At 38.8% G+C, this 15,427-nt stretch overlaps 1 protein-coding gene across 2 annotated transcripts in view; it reads left to right on the top strand.

The window, feature by feature from the left end:
* The window catches only part of CFAP69 (cilia and flagella associated protein 69), a 64,352-nt gene extending 48,925 nt beyond the window's left edge, over positions 1–15,427 (top strand). For both annotated transcript variants that reach the window (XM_066354172.1, XM_066354173.1), the window contains exons 17-23: positions 6,411–6,603; positions 7,869–8,006; positions 8,611–8,687; positions 9,841–10,038; positions 12,269–12,355; positions 13,543–13,647; positions 14,543–15,427. In XM_066354172.1, coding sequence (XP_066210269.1) covers positions 6,411–6,603; positions 7,869–8,006; positions 8,611–8,687; positions 9,841–10,038; positions 12,269–12,355; positions 13,543–13,647; positions 14,543–14,713 — 969 coding nt within the window. In that variant the 3' untranslated portion in view covers positions 14,714–15,427. The remainder of the gene's footprint in view (positions 1–6,410; positions 6,604–7,868; positions 8,007–8,610; positions 8,688–9,840; positions 10,039–12,268; positions 12,356–13,542; positions 13,648–14,542) is intronic.

Here is a 15,427-nt window from a genome sequence, read left to right on the forward strand (position 1 = left end):
CACAAATGGGAGTTGATGCTTTCCAGCTCCTCCCCACTTTCTGTCTCTCCTATCTCTCTCTCTCTGTCTCTCCCTCTCCTCTCTAAAAAAAAAAAAAAAGAATGATAAATGTAATATACATTGGTCTATTAAAGGCTCTGAAAATTCATTAGTGAAGAAATCAGTTTATTTAGGACAGTATTCCCAAACTCATGACAGTAGAGAATTTGTTTTATGGAGTTTTTCCACCAACCTTTAAAGACACAGTATGTGAAATGCTAGACTAGGTCAAAACCCATAATTATTTATTAATAACTTCCAGCTTCTTTTCTTAGTACGTATTAAGAGTGGAGTGCCATGTTAGAGAAAGGAGTACAGATCAGCATTTTTAGGGACTGTACGATTTGTAGGTGTTGCAAAGAAGGTAGCATGTCGTGGACTATTTCACAGAATAAGCAGGTGTGGGCACACTAAACCTTCCAGACAAAGACCCTGGATTATCCTCAACCTAACCCCCACCTAGCATCTATTCTAAGTGAGTCCGTAGTCAAGATGATGTGGGAGAAAAGTCTGATTTTGTTTTCATAAGACTTTGGGAGATATTCTCAGTCCTAGCTATGCCACTGTTGATTGTCACCATTCTTGATTTTATTAACAGAATAGCAAACTTACTCTGGTTAAGCAAAGGTACTCAAGCTATGTGTGTCCTTTCATCTCTCTGAAGCAAAATTAGTTGAATGTATATGTAATTGAAAATATTTTTTAAAAACTCAACTAGGAAAAAAATACATTAAAAAATAAAATTAGTTGGCACTAGAGATAAGAGGGCAAACCCATTAGATATAAAACACTACAAACAAAAATAAGTCAATAATTAAAATAACCCACATTGTTAAACAGGAATGAGTCATAACCAGAAACCATTGGAAAGTTCAGAAAAATTGAACATATACAGAATGTATATATAGCTCCACTAATGTAGTCCTGAGTGACATATAGCTCACCAAGTTTCCCTGAATACAGTATGAGGATGCCCAGAGGCACATGGTGATATGTCTGGGGATTCTCAAAGTCCCAAAATTCACTTGCCACATCTTCCTGGAATCTTGCTTTTACCTAAAGATTTGAAAGTGCAAAGAGACATTAAACATGTACACAAATATTAAATACTTAAATTTTATATTAGTATTAAAGATTATATCGAAGACTTCAAAGACATTTCTCACTTGTGTTCACTTTCCTTCCCTGTTAGCGTTTCTCTGATGGAAAGATACAGAGACTGGCAGGAAAAATCGTATAGCACAGCCTGACCAGGCAGTGGTGCAGTGAGTAGAGCACAGGCCTGGGACACAGAGAACTGAGGTTCAAAACCTCAAGGTCGCTGGCTTGAGCATGGGCTCATAGACATGACCCCATAGTCGCTGGCTTGAAGCCCAAGGTTGCTGGCTTGAGCCATAGTCTCTGGCTTGAGCAATGGGTCACTTGCTCTGCTGCAGGCCCCCCCCCCCCAAGGCACATATGGGAAAGCAATCAAAGAACAACTAAAGAGCCACAACAAAGAATTTATGCTTCTCATTTCTTCCCCTTCCTGTCTGTCCCTATCTATCATATTTCCCCATGTATAAGACGCATTTTTTCTGAAAAATTTGGGGTCTAAAAATTGGGTGCAAGTTATATAGTAGTTGCAGATTTTTTACTTGCATTTCCTGCTTTTCTGACAGTGATGAATTATGTGAATTTTATGATGAATAAAACTTGAGTTCAATAACTTTATGTAATACAGTTTTTCCCCAAATTTTGGGCCCTAAAATAAAAATACATCTTATACATGGGAGCATCTTATACATGGGGAAATATGGTATCCCTCTCTCTGTCTCTTGCTATAAAAAAATAAATAAATTAGTCATATAGCACTGTAATTGAGAGCATAGAATGGAATCCAATACGGTGGTACCTTGAGATATGAGCAGACGAACATAGGAATTTTTAAGATACGAGCTGCAACTCGGTCTGTATTTTTGTTCAAGATCCGAGCGAAATTCTGAGATACAGTTGTGATTCAGGAAGCTGTCACTAGTTGGCGCATGGGTCCAGTATCGGCAGCACAATACCAGCATCTCTTTCTCGTGTTACCGCAGAATCAAGTCAAATCTCTTGCACTGTACTCGTTCTTGCATCATTTTTGCATTTTTTACTATTTTTGTGTGCTATCATGGGGCCGAAGAAAGTGAGTGTAAAGGACAGTGGTGAGAAGAAGAGAATGATGTCAATAGAAGTAAAGCAAGAAATAATAGAAAAACATGAGCGTTGTGTACAAGTGACTGAACTGGCAAGGCTGTACGACCGCAATACAGATAAAATTTGTACCATCCTTAAACAAAAGGATGCCATCAAAAGCACAAATCCAGCGAAAGGAACTACAGTTCTGTCCCAATTAAGAGCAAATATCCATGAAGAAATGGAGAAGCTTCTGCTGATATGGGTGAAAGAGAAAGAGCTGGCAGGAGATACAGTGACAGACTGTAATATGCGAAAAGGCACGTACTGTATTATTTATGGCGACTTGAAAGAACCATCAACTTCAAAAGAGGCAGCAGAGGATAATGTGTAAGGCAAGTCACGGCTGGTTTGACCATTTCAAGAAGAGATCTGGCATCCACTTGGTGGTGAGGCATGGTGAAGCTGCGAGTGCTGACGTTAAGGCAGCTGAAGAGTACATCACACGTTTTGCTGCACTTATCTCAAAGGAAGGCTACATCCCCCAACAAGCGTTCAACTGTGACAAAACAGGATTGTTTTGGAAAAAAATGCCCCAGAGGACTTTTCATCACCGCAGAGGAGAAGAAGCTGCCAGACCATAAACCCATGAAGGACCATCTGACCCTTGCATTGTGTGCAAATGCTAGCAGTGACTGTAAAGTAAAGCCACTGCTAGTGTATCATTCAGAAAATTCTCGAGTCTTTAAGACTCACAAGATTTTGATTTTTTTTTTTTTTTTTTTTTACAGAGAGAAACAGAGACAGACAGACGGGAACAGAGAGAGATGAGAAGCTTCAATCCTTAGTTTCTCGTTGCGACACCTTAGTTGTTCCCATATGTGCCTTGACCACGAGCCTGAAGGAGTAACCCCTTGCTCAAGCCATCGACCTTGGGTCCAAGCTGGTGAGTCCTGATCAAACCAGATGAGCCTGCACTCAAGCTGGCGACCTCGGGGTCTCGAACCTGGGCCCTCCGCATCCCAGTCCGATGCTCCATCCACTGCGCCACTGCCCGGTCAGGCAAGACTCACAAGATTCTGAAAGAAAAACTACAGGTTATGTGGCGCGCCAATGCTAGGGCATGGGTTACGCGGCAGTTTTTTGGTTTTTTGGTTTGTTTTTTTGGTATTTTTCTTAAGTTGGAAATGGGGAGGCAGCCAGACAGACTCCCGCATGCACCTGACTGGGATCCACCCGGCACGCCCACCAGGGGGCGATGCTCTGCCCATCTGGAGCGTCGCTCTGCCGCAATCAGAGCCATTCTAGCACCTGAGGCAGAGGCCACAGAGCCATTCTTAGCGCCCGGGCAAACTTTGCTCCAATGGAGCCTCAGCTACGGTTGGGGAAGAGAGAGACAGAGAGGAAGGAGAGGGGGAGGGTAGAGAAGCAGATGGGCGCTTCTCCTGTGTGCCCTGGCCGGGAATCTAACCCGGGACTCCTGCACGCCAGGCCGACGCTCTACCACTGAGCCAACCGGCCAGGGCCTATGCGGCAGTTTTTTATTGAATGGGTAAATCTCGTCTTTGGTCCTGCAGTGAAGAAATATCTTCAAGAAAATAAACTCCTAATGAAAGCATTACTAATCCTTGAAAATGCTCCAGCCCATCCACCTGGTCTTGAAGATGACATTCTTGTTGAGTTCAAATTCATGAACGTCCTCTACCTCCCACGCAGCACGACTTCTATCTTGCAACCTATGGATCAGCAGGTCATTTCCAACTTTAAAAAGCTTTACACAAAGCACTTGTTCTGCTGCTGCTTTGAGGTGACTGAGAATACAAATCTAACCCTTCAAGAGTTTTGGAAAGATCACTACAACATCGTGATATGTTTACGCATTATTGACTTGTCCTGGCAAGAGGTTACAAGAAGAACCTTGAACTCAGCATGGAAAAAGTTATGGCCTGATGTTGTTGTTGACAGGGACTTTGAAGGATTCGAACCAGAGACCAAGGTAGAAGCGTTGGAGGAGATTGTGTCCCTTGGAAAGCCAATGGGTCTGGAGATAGATGAGGGTGACATAAACGAGCTCGTCGAGGAACATGAGGACAAACTCTCAACTGATGAGTTGAAGGAGCTACAGATGATGCAACATACGGAGCTTCTGCAAGAGATTAGTAATGAGGGTGGGTAGAGTCAGAGGAAATGATTTCTACAAGTGAAATTAAAAACATGCTGGCAATGTGGGAGAAGCTTTCAAGTTTCATTGAAAAGAAACACCCAGAAAAAGTTTCAACTGGTTCTGCTTCAGCACTTTTTAATGACACTTGTTTGTCACATTTTTGTAACATTTTAAAAGGCAGGCAAAAGTGCCTGACCAGGCAGTGGCGCAGTGGATAGAGCGTGGGACTGGGCTGCAGAGGACCCAAGTTCGAAACCCGAGGTTGCCAGCTTGAGCGCGGGCTCATCTGGTTTGAGCAAAGCTCACCAGCTTGGACCCAAGGTCACTGGCTCCAGCAAGGGGTTACTTGGTCTGCTGAAGGCCCACGGTCAAGGCACATATGAGAAAACAATCAATGAACAACTAAGGTGTTGCAACGAAAAACTGATGATTGATGCTTCTCATCTCTCCGTTCCTGTCTGTCCCTATCTATCCCTCTCTCTGACTCTCTCTCTGTCTATGTAATTAAAAGGCAGGCAAAAGCAAACCTCTTTGGATAGATTTTTATTCAAACGTCCTGCAAGTGAAAGTGCTGAAAGTGCAGCCAAAAGGCAAAAACAGGTTATGATTAAATGAAAAATACGTAATGTTCAGCGTAGGTTAAGTTTAAAGTTAAGAAAGTGCATTTTTTTACAATTAAGTTTTTGTAGTTTCATTTTAAGTAAAGAAAGTGCAGTTTTAGTTTTGTTTAAAGAAAATGCAGTTTTAGTTTACATTTAGTGTTAAGAAAGTGCAGTTTTAGTTTATATGTCTACAGTGCCTGCATCCCTTCCTCCTCTGCCGCCATTCACCTCCGTTAGCCGCACTCCTCTGTCTCCAAGGTAAGGATACAGTACTAAAGAACACTTTTTTCTTTTATTTCATATATTTTGTTATGCACTGGTAAAGTATACATGTGTGTTTCTTAATTAAAAACATCTTTTTTCATAATTTAGGATGGTTTGGGGATGTTTCACAGGGCTGGAACGGATTACATCTATTTCAGTTATTTTAAATGGGAGAAATTTTTTTGATATACAAGTTGACTGACTTATGAGCTCGGTTACAGAATGAATTAAACTCGTATCTCAAGGTACCACTGTACTTGTTAGCTGTATAACTTGGGCAAGTTATATATTATGTTTGAAAACAATTTCTTCAAAATAGACTTAACAGTATTTACCCCATGCACTGCTGGGAGGAATATGAGTGAATATATGCATACATGTGCACATATATACACAACATTATTCTAAATATGTTAGAATAGTTTCTAACACATTTTATTATGTTTTCTATTATGAATATAATTGTTAGATTGTGCTTAATATAGTTTGAACACATCAAGCTAAATTAAAATTATAAATATTCTTTAATGAAGTTTTTATATTAACTTCAACACTTCTGAAAATGAAGTCTAGAAATAAAAAAATTCATTTTATTGATAGTTCTACTTAATATAAACTGTTAAAATATTTATTCAGTGTATAATAGTAATAGTGAAATATTTTTGAGAGCTCACTATGTGACAGGCAGCCTCATATAACTCATCATAACTCTCTAAAACAGGTAAATAATATCCTTCATTTAACGAAAGAGGAAACTGATAATGTTTATAATTCAAACAAGAGGTTAATTGTTTCCTTTGTAAACTGGAAAGATCCTATAATTGCAGTGATTTCTTTATAGCACTTTGACCTTGCTACACCTAAAATGAACATCTTTATTTATTCCTGCACTTTTCCTAGTCAACCAAATCACTTACATTTTGGATCATGATATATGTTTGTAACTGTATCTGAATCATGTTAAATCTTTTTTTTTTCTTTTTAACTCCTAATGTTTGAAAATGTGTTCATTTCAATAGACATCTATTTTAACAGAATATTAGTACATCATACTTAAGTAGAGTTTCAATTTTATAAGGCAATCATTTAGAAGAAACGTAATGATTAATACAAATGTTCCTCCTTTTTAAGATAATAGTTCTTACTATTTATTGCAACTTTTTTTTTCTATTTCCTTGCAAAAGTTGAACCAAAAAAAATTCTGTAATCTAATACTTGGAATAATGGTTGAATTTTGTGATAATCCCAAAACGACGGCTCATGTCAATGCTTGGCGAGGGAAGAAGGACCAAACGGCTGCTAGCCTTTTAATTAAATTGTGGAGAAAGGAAGAAAAAGAACTAGGAGTAAAACGTGATAAATACGGAATAATTATTGGTAAGTATATGTATATCTGCTACTACAAGCAATTAGAAGCGCATTTTAAGAAAGAGATCCTGAAACAATGAAGAAAGTAGCAGACACGGATAACAGTATGGTGGTTACTGCAGGGAAGAGGGGTGAGGGGTCATAAAGCATAAAGGGGGCCCAGTATATGGTGATGGAAGGAGACTAGACTTTCGGTGATGAGCACACAATGCAATATACAGATGTAGAGTGCTTGAAATAATTTTTATAGAGCTGTGTGCATTTTTGTTGATTCATATTTATATAATTTTTAGTGCAAGAAACTTCAATTGTTGTTCCAAGTCTCTATGCATTCACTGGTTGATTCCTGTATGTGCCCTAGCCAGTGATCAGACCTACAACTTTGGCAGGTTGGGACAACACTCTAACCAACTGACCTACTGAGCCAGGCCAATATTAAATGAAAATACTTCCCCTTTAACTTCTGATGATTTCTATCTTCAATCAGATTTTTTTTTTCAGCAAGAGAGACAGAGAGAGTAGACAGATAGGGACAGACAGGAAAGGAGAGAGATGAGACGCATCAATTCTTCGTTGTGGCACCTTAGTTGTTCATTGATTGCTTTCTCATATGTGCCTTGGCCGTGAGGGAGGCTCCAGCAGAGAGAGTGGCCCTTTGCTCAAAGCAACAACCTTGGGCTCAAGCCAGCAACCTTGGGCTTCAAGCCAGTGACCATGGGGTCATGTGAATGATTTCATGCTCAAGCCAGTGACCCCATGCTCAAACCGGTGACCTCAGGGTTTCGAACCTGGGTCCTCCGCATCTCAGGACAGCATTCTATCCACTGAGCCACTTCTTAGTCCAGCCAATCTGATTTTCTTATTTCTGAGTTTTGATCTACTATAACATAATAAAATAGTTTTTGTGTTTGTAGCATAATATATAGAAACCAAAAGCAAAGGAGATTACATCATTGTTAAACTGACATTATTCAAAAATCTAGATTTCAAAATTAGTAAAGTTACATAAGACTTTCACTTTTTAAAATAATTTTGTGAAATTTTCATATCATATGTAAGTAATATTTAAAAATGAAAGCTATTTTGCCATCGAATAAGGAGGAAATCACAGATTACTTATACTTTCAAAAGAGTAACTGTGGATAAGGCACTATTTTACTGTTAGAATATTTTTATGTATTTTACAATGTCTCAACTAAAGCCTCAAAATTAAGTATTATTTTACTATGGTTTTTATCTTTCCCTTCTATGTTTTCATGACATCTAATGATTAGATACAAAGAAACCTCTATTTACTAGTTTTCAAGAAGAGCAAAAAATCATGCCGCTGCCTGCCAACTGCCCGAGTCTTGCAGTTATGGATGTTGCTGAGAACATTAGAGCAAAAATTTATGCTGTCCTGGGCAAACTAGGTAAGAAGCTGCTCATCAGACTCACGAGAGTCTCTCTGTTTTTGCTAAGTGTGTACAATGATTTTGCTTTGGAGCCCATATTTTAAACACGATGAGAAAAGGTCCCTTTATCCAGCTAAATGCATGTTACCCCAGTGTCCAGACTACACCCCTGATCCATTGCACAAGGGGATGTGGGACCCAAACACCAGTGTTGTTGAACCCCCCAGGCAATCCCAGTGTGCAACCAGGACTAAAGGCAGTTAAAGGACTAGGCTTAAATGCTAGAATTCTGAAACACCTGAGATTTTTTACTCCTTGCATCTTATTAAGGAAAAAGTCCTTACTTTAGGGTTTGAAAGTACAATATCATGGTCTGAACACAGCACATAAAGTATTCCTCTTTAATGACTCGGTAAAGGGGATCTGGGAGAGGTTTGTTATAGGAGGAAGTCAGAAGCTCATAGAAGTAACTTTTTCATAAATCTAGATAAATTCTAAAGTAACTGTTTGCTTTTTTAATGGTGTGTGTGTGTGTGTGTGTGTGTGTGTGTGTGTGTGTGTGTGTGTGTGTTTTAATGACCTGCTTTGTTAAAGTAATTCTCTCTTTATAAACTTTGTTTAGATTTTGAAAATTTACCTGGCTTATCTACTGAAGATTTTGTCACCCTTTGTGTTATACACAGATACCTTGATTTTAAAGTAAGTACCTCCTTAACCTTGTTATTAGAATCTAGTATGGCAAAAAATCAATTGGGAAATAAAAGACCTGTTTGTAGTTGTGAGCAATTGCTTATGTGTGCTGTACAGTTTTTATTTTCTACTTTGCATCTTATACTATTCAAAAAGCATACCAAAAACTGATTGTGAATTTTCTGTGGGCTAAGAGTTCATCCAGCTATTAGTTTATGAAAGAAGGTGGATGTTACTGAGTTAGAGCTATTCAGAAGCCTAACAGAATGTTTAAAATATAATTTCTTCTCTTTATAGAGCAATTAGGAGCAAGAATTAAATGAATAATTGCTTATTAAAATAAGTTATTATTTATTAAAGTATTATCATTACTTTATATGACGATCAAATATCAACTAAAGGATATTAGGTTGCTTACCTGGTTGGTTATATTTTTGGTAAACAAAGGCTTTTGAAATTTCAAAGACGTCTTTTCAAGTAAACATTTTCTTCTAATGTCAGTAACTGTGTATTTGAATGTTGTAAATAAATAAATTTCTATTTTCATATTAAAATAAGACTGAATTTTATCCCTCTCATGATAAATTTTTCTTTAAATTTAAATGTACTCAAGCACATTAATTTCTAGACAACCCAGAATATGCACTGGAACTATCAGTTTGACAGAACCGTGGAGTTAAGAGCTTTTGTTTCAATCACTGCTTTAGCAAGAAGGTGAAGGATGGGACCCTATTTCTCAGGGTGGCCAGGTTCTAGGGACCCAGGAGTTCCCATGTTCATTGTCCTATCAATTCAGCCTGACTCATCCTTCAATATAAAGGTTTAGAGAGGAAAACAGTAGTTCAGGGGGTGAGACTAACAGCAATTTCTGCAGCTGTAATTTAAAGGGGGCATTGAGGATGGCAATGAACTAGGCTTAGGTCGGGAGCCACATCCATAAATACCTTATCATCGAAAACACTTGGTAAATTACCTCTAAATATTCAAGTGTAACTGGTGCTCCAAATCATTCCCAAAACATTTCACTTGTTCCTAAGGAGTAAGGTACGAAAAACTGGTTCAGTAAATGTTAACTTTGGAACAACCATTAAAATAAAGTATTACCTAAAATTGTATCTTTTATTTTCAGTTAATTTAACATTGTTAAACTTTGTTATAACAGGTTGGAGAAATATGGAATGAAATATCTGAAGAAATAAAATTAGAAAAGTTAAAACCAGTCACTGCAGATAAAAATGTTTTGGAAGCTATTACAACAGCTTCAGAGAACATCGGAAAGATGGTTGCCTCTCTGCAGAGGGAGATGATTGAAAACCAAGCACGCCAAGATGTGCAAAATGAACAGAAAGTATATGCAAAAGTAAGCCACAGATGCCGAGGCACAAGATAATGGTTTCATTGTATAACCTAGTTGAAGTTCCCCCTAGGATAGATTTGCCTTACTTGTGAATGTTTCAGCGCTTAGTTATTTTGTAGTTTTATGTTACATTCACAGTCTTTGTACAGTTTTTAAAGACACAATGGAATTAAGGACTTAAGATATTCAATTACTATAGTCAATGATGTTTTATGGCATTGTAATTTGATTCCTATAGGCTTATATTTTAAACAGGGTGGAGACCTGAGAGTTCCATATTTTGAAATGTCAAGTGGGCCCTGTCTGGATGGCTCAGTTGGTTGGAGCATAGTCCTAAAGCACAGAGGTTGCTGGTTCCATACCCGGTCAGGGCACATGCAGGAACAGATCAATGTTTCTGTCTTTTTCTCCTTCTCTACTTTCCTCCCTCTAAAAAAAAAAAGAATCAATAAAAGTTTTTTTTAAATGTCAAATGGAATTTCAAAAATTGTTGGCTATTTAAGTGCATACATTTAACAAATTCTGACATGTGTCCCTGTGTCTATAAGTATAACTTCACTGGAAAGTTGGCCCTCACCCCTCACTTGGTGATAAGCCCTTACCCGTATGCCAGCCACAGAGATGTGGATAAGCTTCATCCTCACTTCAGTACCTAAACTCTATGAGCATTCTGTGAGTCCAGAGATAAACTGCTTTCTGACTTTAAACTCTATGAGCATTCTGTGAGTCCAGAGATAAACTGCTTTCTGACTTTAAACTCTATGAGCATTCTGTGAGTCCAGAGATAAACTGCTTTCTGACTTTAAACTCTGTGAGCATTCTGTGAGTCCAGAGGTAAACTGCTTTCTGACTCTAGCTGATCAGAAAAAGCCTGTCAGGAAAAGATATGCCATTTTCCTGAAGCTTTATGCTCGTGGGAACTAACCCATCAAGCTTTTGTGCAAATGGGTTAAGTGGCTATTTAACTTGTCCACAGACGCAAAGATGACATAGATTCCCTCTGATGCTTGGTGATCCTTTCTGACTACAATTAAATACTTAAAACCCTTGAAAGTGATTTCCGAAGTTTTTTTTTATTGCTTGCTCCTTTCACCTAGACTTTCACATAGACTTTTCACGTAGAAGTGTTTATCTTCAGCCTAGTAGAACTCCGCGTTCACCTGTGAATTCTGCTCTGTTTTAGATACCTCCTTACTTGAAAGTTTGTTTGTTAAGACTTTTTATTATGTGGATGCTGCCATTTAACCCATTTACTTGCTCTTAAGTGGGGTAGCCCTATTAGAAGTTCTCCCTCATTAGTTCTATTGAATGACAGAATGTCTGCCCTGTAGACTAGCTATTGTCCATATGTTAGTTAGTGTTGATTTGTTATCCTGGCTCTGACCCCACTTTTTTAAAGCAGTTATTTAATTAAGTGCTCTCAAGTTTGTGATGTAAACTTAATAGTACATTTTACACCACCCAAGGTCACGGTGTCCTCTGATTATATATTTAGTGGGTAGCGTGTTGAGAAGTATAGGGTTTGCAGCCTGTTAGCAGTTACCTCCACGGAGTGCCTCACCACAAGAAACTCAGCACTCAAAACTGCTTGTCTTGCTGCAGTCATAAATTAGAACTGGTATAACTGACACAATCTCTTGCTTAAACTGTTGTCAGTGGCAGCAGGGATCTATATATTTTCTCCTGTGAATTTGTTGTTGGGTCATTCTCATATTTTGTGCTGGATTATTATCCATCTTCAGAAGTGACAGTCCTGTAAAACAGTCAGTCTTTCTGAGAATGATTGTTGTTATTTTTATATTTTATATATTTTAAATTTTTTACTTATTGATTTTAGTGTGAAAGGACAGAGTGGGAGAGAGGATCATCAATCTGTTCCTATATGTGCCCTGACCGGGGATCGAACTGGCAACCTCTGTACTTCAGGACAATTCTCTAACCAACCGAGCTATCTGGCCAGTGTTAAATTTTATATTTTTATAACAACAGTTTTATATTACATTTCATGGAAAGCAAATCACAACCTAAACTTAATAAAGGAAGGATTTTTTTTCCGTTGTAATATAAATACTTTTGTTTCTTAAGTTGTTGAACTTTATAATTAATCCTTTTGCTAGTCAGCCCCAAAATTTACCTTGGCAAAAACTAGGTCTTTCGTTCGAAATAAGGGCTTTTAAATCCTTTGGTATTCTTTCACAGAAACTGAAATTCTTAATTATCTTTCTTATTTCAGATACAAGTCACACATAAGCAAAGAGAACTGGCTAATAAATCATGGGAAAACTTCTTGGCTAGAACATCAAATGCTAAAACTTTGAAGGTGGGATTTTAAAAATATTTAGATATCCACAACGAGTAACTAACTCTGACAAAAGGAACATTCTAGTAAAGCTGAAATGGGAGTTCAGAGTAAACACCCTTTACAAGCTGCAAAGACATTTACGTAACGTTGTAGCCCTTCCTCTAGACATGCAGTTGTTAAATGTTAGGTTAGCCCACGGAAATAGTGGGGCGCTACTGTTAACAAAATCAAAGCAAAATGCCAGGTCTGCCCTTCTCACTGCAAGTTCTTTCCAACTTTACTTATGAAATATGCTCCTAACTAACTGCGCTCTTAAGGAATAGTGAATGAGAACCAGCCCCTTCCAAGCACATCATTGGTAACCTGTCCTGGTGGCTCAGATATTGAGCTTGAATATAACTGCAACAAATATAGAATTTATATTATTCTAAATGCTTGAAACATTTAAGTGTACTAGATTAGTATTTAATCTATGCAAAATATTTTGAAAACATGCATCACCTGATGTAAATTCAGTAGCTTATTCAATTATGCATTAAAAATTGAGCCTGATTTCTGTAAGACCTGCTTTATTCCTTTTTATATGGCCAGTTCTTCTAGAAATCTCAGTAATGGATTTCTTCTAGAAATTTCAGGGGGTTTTTTTTGTTTTGTTTTTTACAGAGAGTGTCAGAGAGAGGGATAGACAGGGACAGACAGACAGGAACGGAAAGAGATGAGAAGCATCAGTCATCAGTTTTTCATTGTGGCACTTTAGTTGTTCATTGATTGCTATCTCATACGTGCCTTGACCGTGGGGCTACAGCAGACTGAGTAACCCCTTGCTTGAGCCAGCAACCTTGGGTCCAAGCTGGTGAGCTTTGCTCAAACCAGATGAGCCCACGCTTAAGCTGGCGACCTCGGGGTCTCGAACCTGGGTCCTCCACATCCCAGTCCGACGCTCTATGCACTGCGCCCCCGCCAGGTCAGGCTAGAAATCTCAGTTTTTAAGTGACCGGTGTGCTCTACAATGTACAAAAGATAAAATTTGCTAATAATTATCTTCTTAGCCTAAAGGAGTAAATAAATGCAGATTCTAGTGCTAATATAAAAAGGCCAGACACAATTAAATAGTATTCGTATACTATAAATATTTATATATTATAAGTAACATAGTTAATGCTTTAATAGCAATATTACTTTCTTTCTAATATGAAAATTTCCAGAAAGCAAAAAGACTTCAAGAAAAAGCTATAGAATCCTCCAGATACAGAGAGCGACTACCAAATACAATATTTCACCAGACAGATATTAAAGGCCTGAACACAACGGTATGATTTTTCCCATTACTTTTCTTAGTAGATACTGAATTTCATTCCCCAGAGCTTCATTTCCATAGAGTTTAGTCTGGTATTTTTCCCTTTTGCTGTTCAAGTTTTATATAGTTAAGGCATATTTGTCTTCAGAGCACCTTCACCCTCGTTCAGTGCCAGTTTAGCCTGGACCCAGCCCCCAGGAGCCCCAGGGAACTGCGCAAACTCCAGTCAGACTGCACCTTTCCATCTCTACAGAGAGAGTGCAGGGCCCGTTGCCTGGCAGTGGGCCTGTGCCATGCCCAGTGTCCCCAGTGTCCTCCTCTACACATTTGGCCCTGATTGCAAAGCTGATAAGCAGTAAAAGTAGAATTTAAATCCATTTCCCTGGCTCCAAAGTTCTTATCTTTCCAATATGTCATGCTACCTCCTAGTTACTTACCGGGGTCCTTGGGTTATCACATAGTTCCCTTGCTATGACAGTGACGTAACCTGAATTGTGGTGTAAGTCGAAACACTCCCTAGCCTAAGTCACTTCCCTATCCTAACACAGTTATAAAATCATAATCTAGAACATAAAAACACAACTAAGCCGCGGAAAAAGGAAAAGCACATAAATGCACTGTACTGTACTGTGTGCTGTGTATTGTTCCGCCGCGCGCAAACAGACTAGTTCGCCCACATAGCCCATAGTAGGACACTAATGGCATAAGCTGAAACACTCACGTCTCAGTTTTTTAAAGTTTTTATAGGAGTAAACTCGAAATGTATGTCGAGACTGTAGTAATCTGAGGACACCCTGTATATGTACATTTCATGCTTTCCCACATTAAGCTAAAGGATGAATGAGGGTTTTTTCCTACTGAGAAATTTTGTGAGTGGACTCTCAGCTATTTACCCTCTGCTCCTCCAGGTGCCCGCTGGTCGGGTAGTGATGGTGGAAAGCACTCCCGCCCACCTACTGGGCGGGCCTCTGGCCGATACAGACATTGCTCTCCAGAGACTTCCTGTTCGAGGAGGAGCCTTACAAAGGGTGAGAGCTGTAAGAGCGGTGGCTGAGCCGCAGAGGAGTGTGCTCACATAGCATGCGCCAGAGACTTCTCGAGATAATTCTGCTTATAGCTTTTTAGGTAAATATGTCTTTATAAACAAATGTAAAGCAAATATTTTAGAATAAATATTTTAGAAAAATGCTGTAAAAATAAAAGCAAGCACATATAGTTTATTTTTATTGAAAATATCAACATATAGCATCAGAAGAGTTGTCATCAATATATTTGGAGAGATTACTAATTCTCTCAACTGAAATTGTAAAATGTATTGGATTAGTTAAGACACTTTTGAGTGCATATAAATTATTCCAACTGATTTAAGCCTAAAAAAAAAGTACAGAAAGCTTTCACAGGCGCTGTGGCAATCAAATCCAGGAGCGATGAAGACTGCAGGCATTGTTGGATCACGGGACGGAAGCTGCGGGCAGGACCTCTCCTTCCCTAGCTGCTCTGGGATTGTGTTCTCCCAGGTTGATAACCAGCAGGGAAGAGCGCATGCTTGTCCCTCAGCAGTTCTGCGACTCCGTCTGCCTCTTGGAGCCCCTGACTGGCTACATGCCCATTCCCGGGCCATCCACTGTTACTTTGGCCAGATCTGAGTCTGCCTATTTCTGCAGGCCAACCCCACCCAAAGCATATGGATGGAATAGAGTAGGAACTCAGGATATTGTTATCATGAGTATATATGAATACTGGACAACAAAAATATTAGCAACAAATAGGCTGGTCGAAGTAAAATAAGTTAT

This window comes from Saccopteryx leptura, chromosome 12 (genome assembly GCF_036850995.1).
Source record: "Saccopteryx leptura isolate mSacLep1 chromosome 12, mSacLep1_pri_phased_curated, whole genome shotgun sequence".
Classification (NCBI taxonomy): domain Eukaryota; kingdom Metazoa; phylum Chordata; class Mammalia; order Chiroptera; family Emballonuridae; genus Saccopteryx; species Saccopteryx leptura.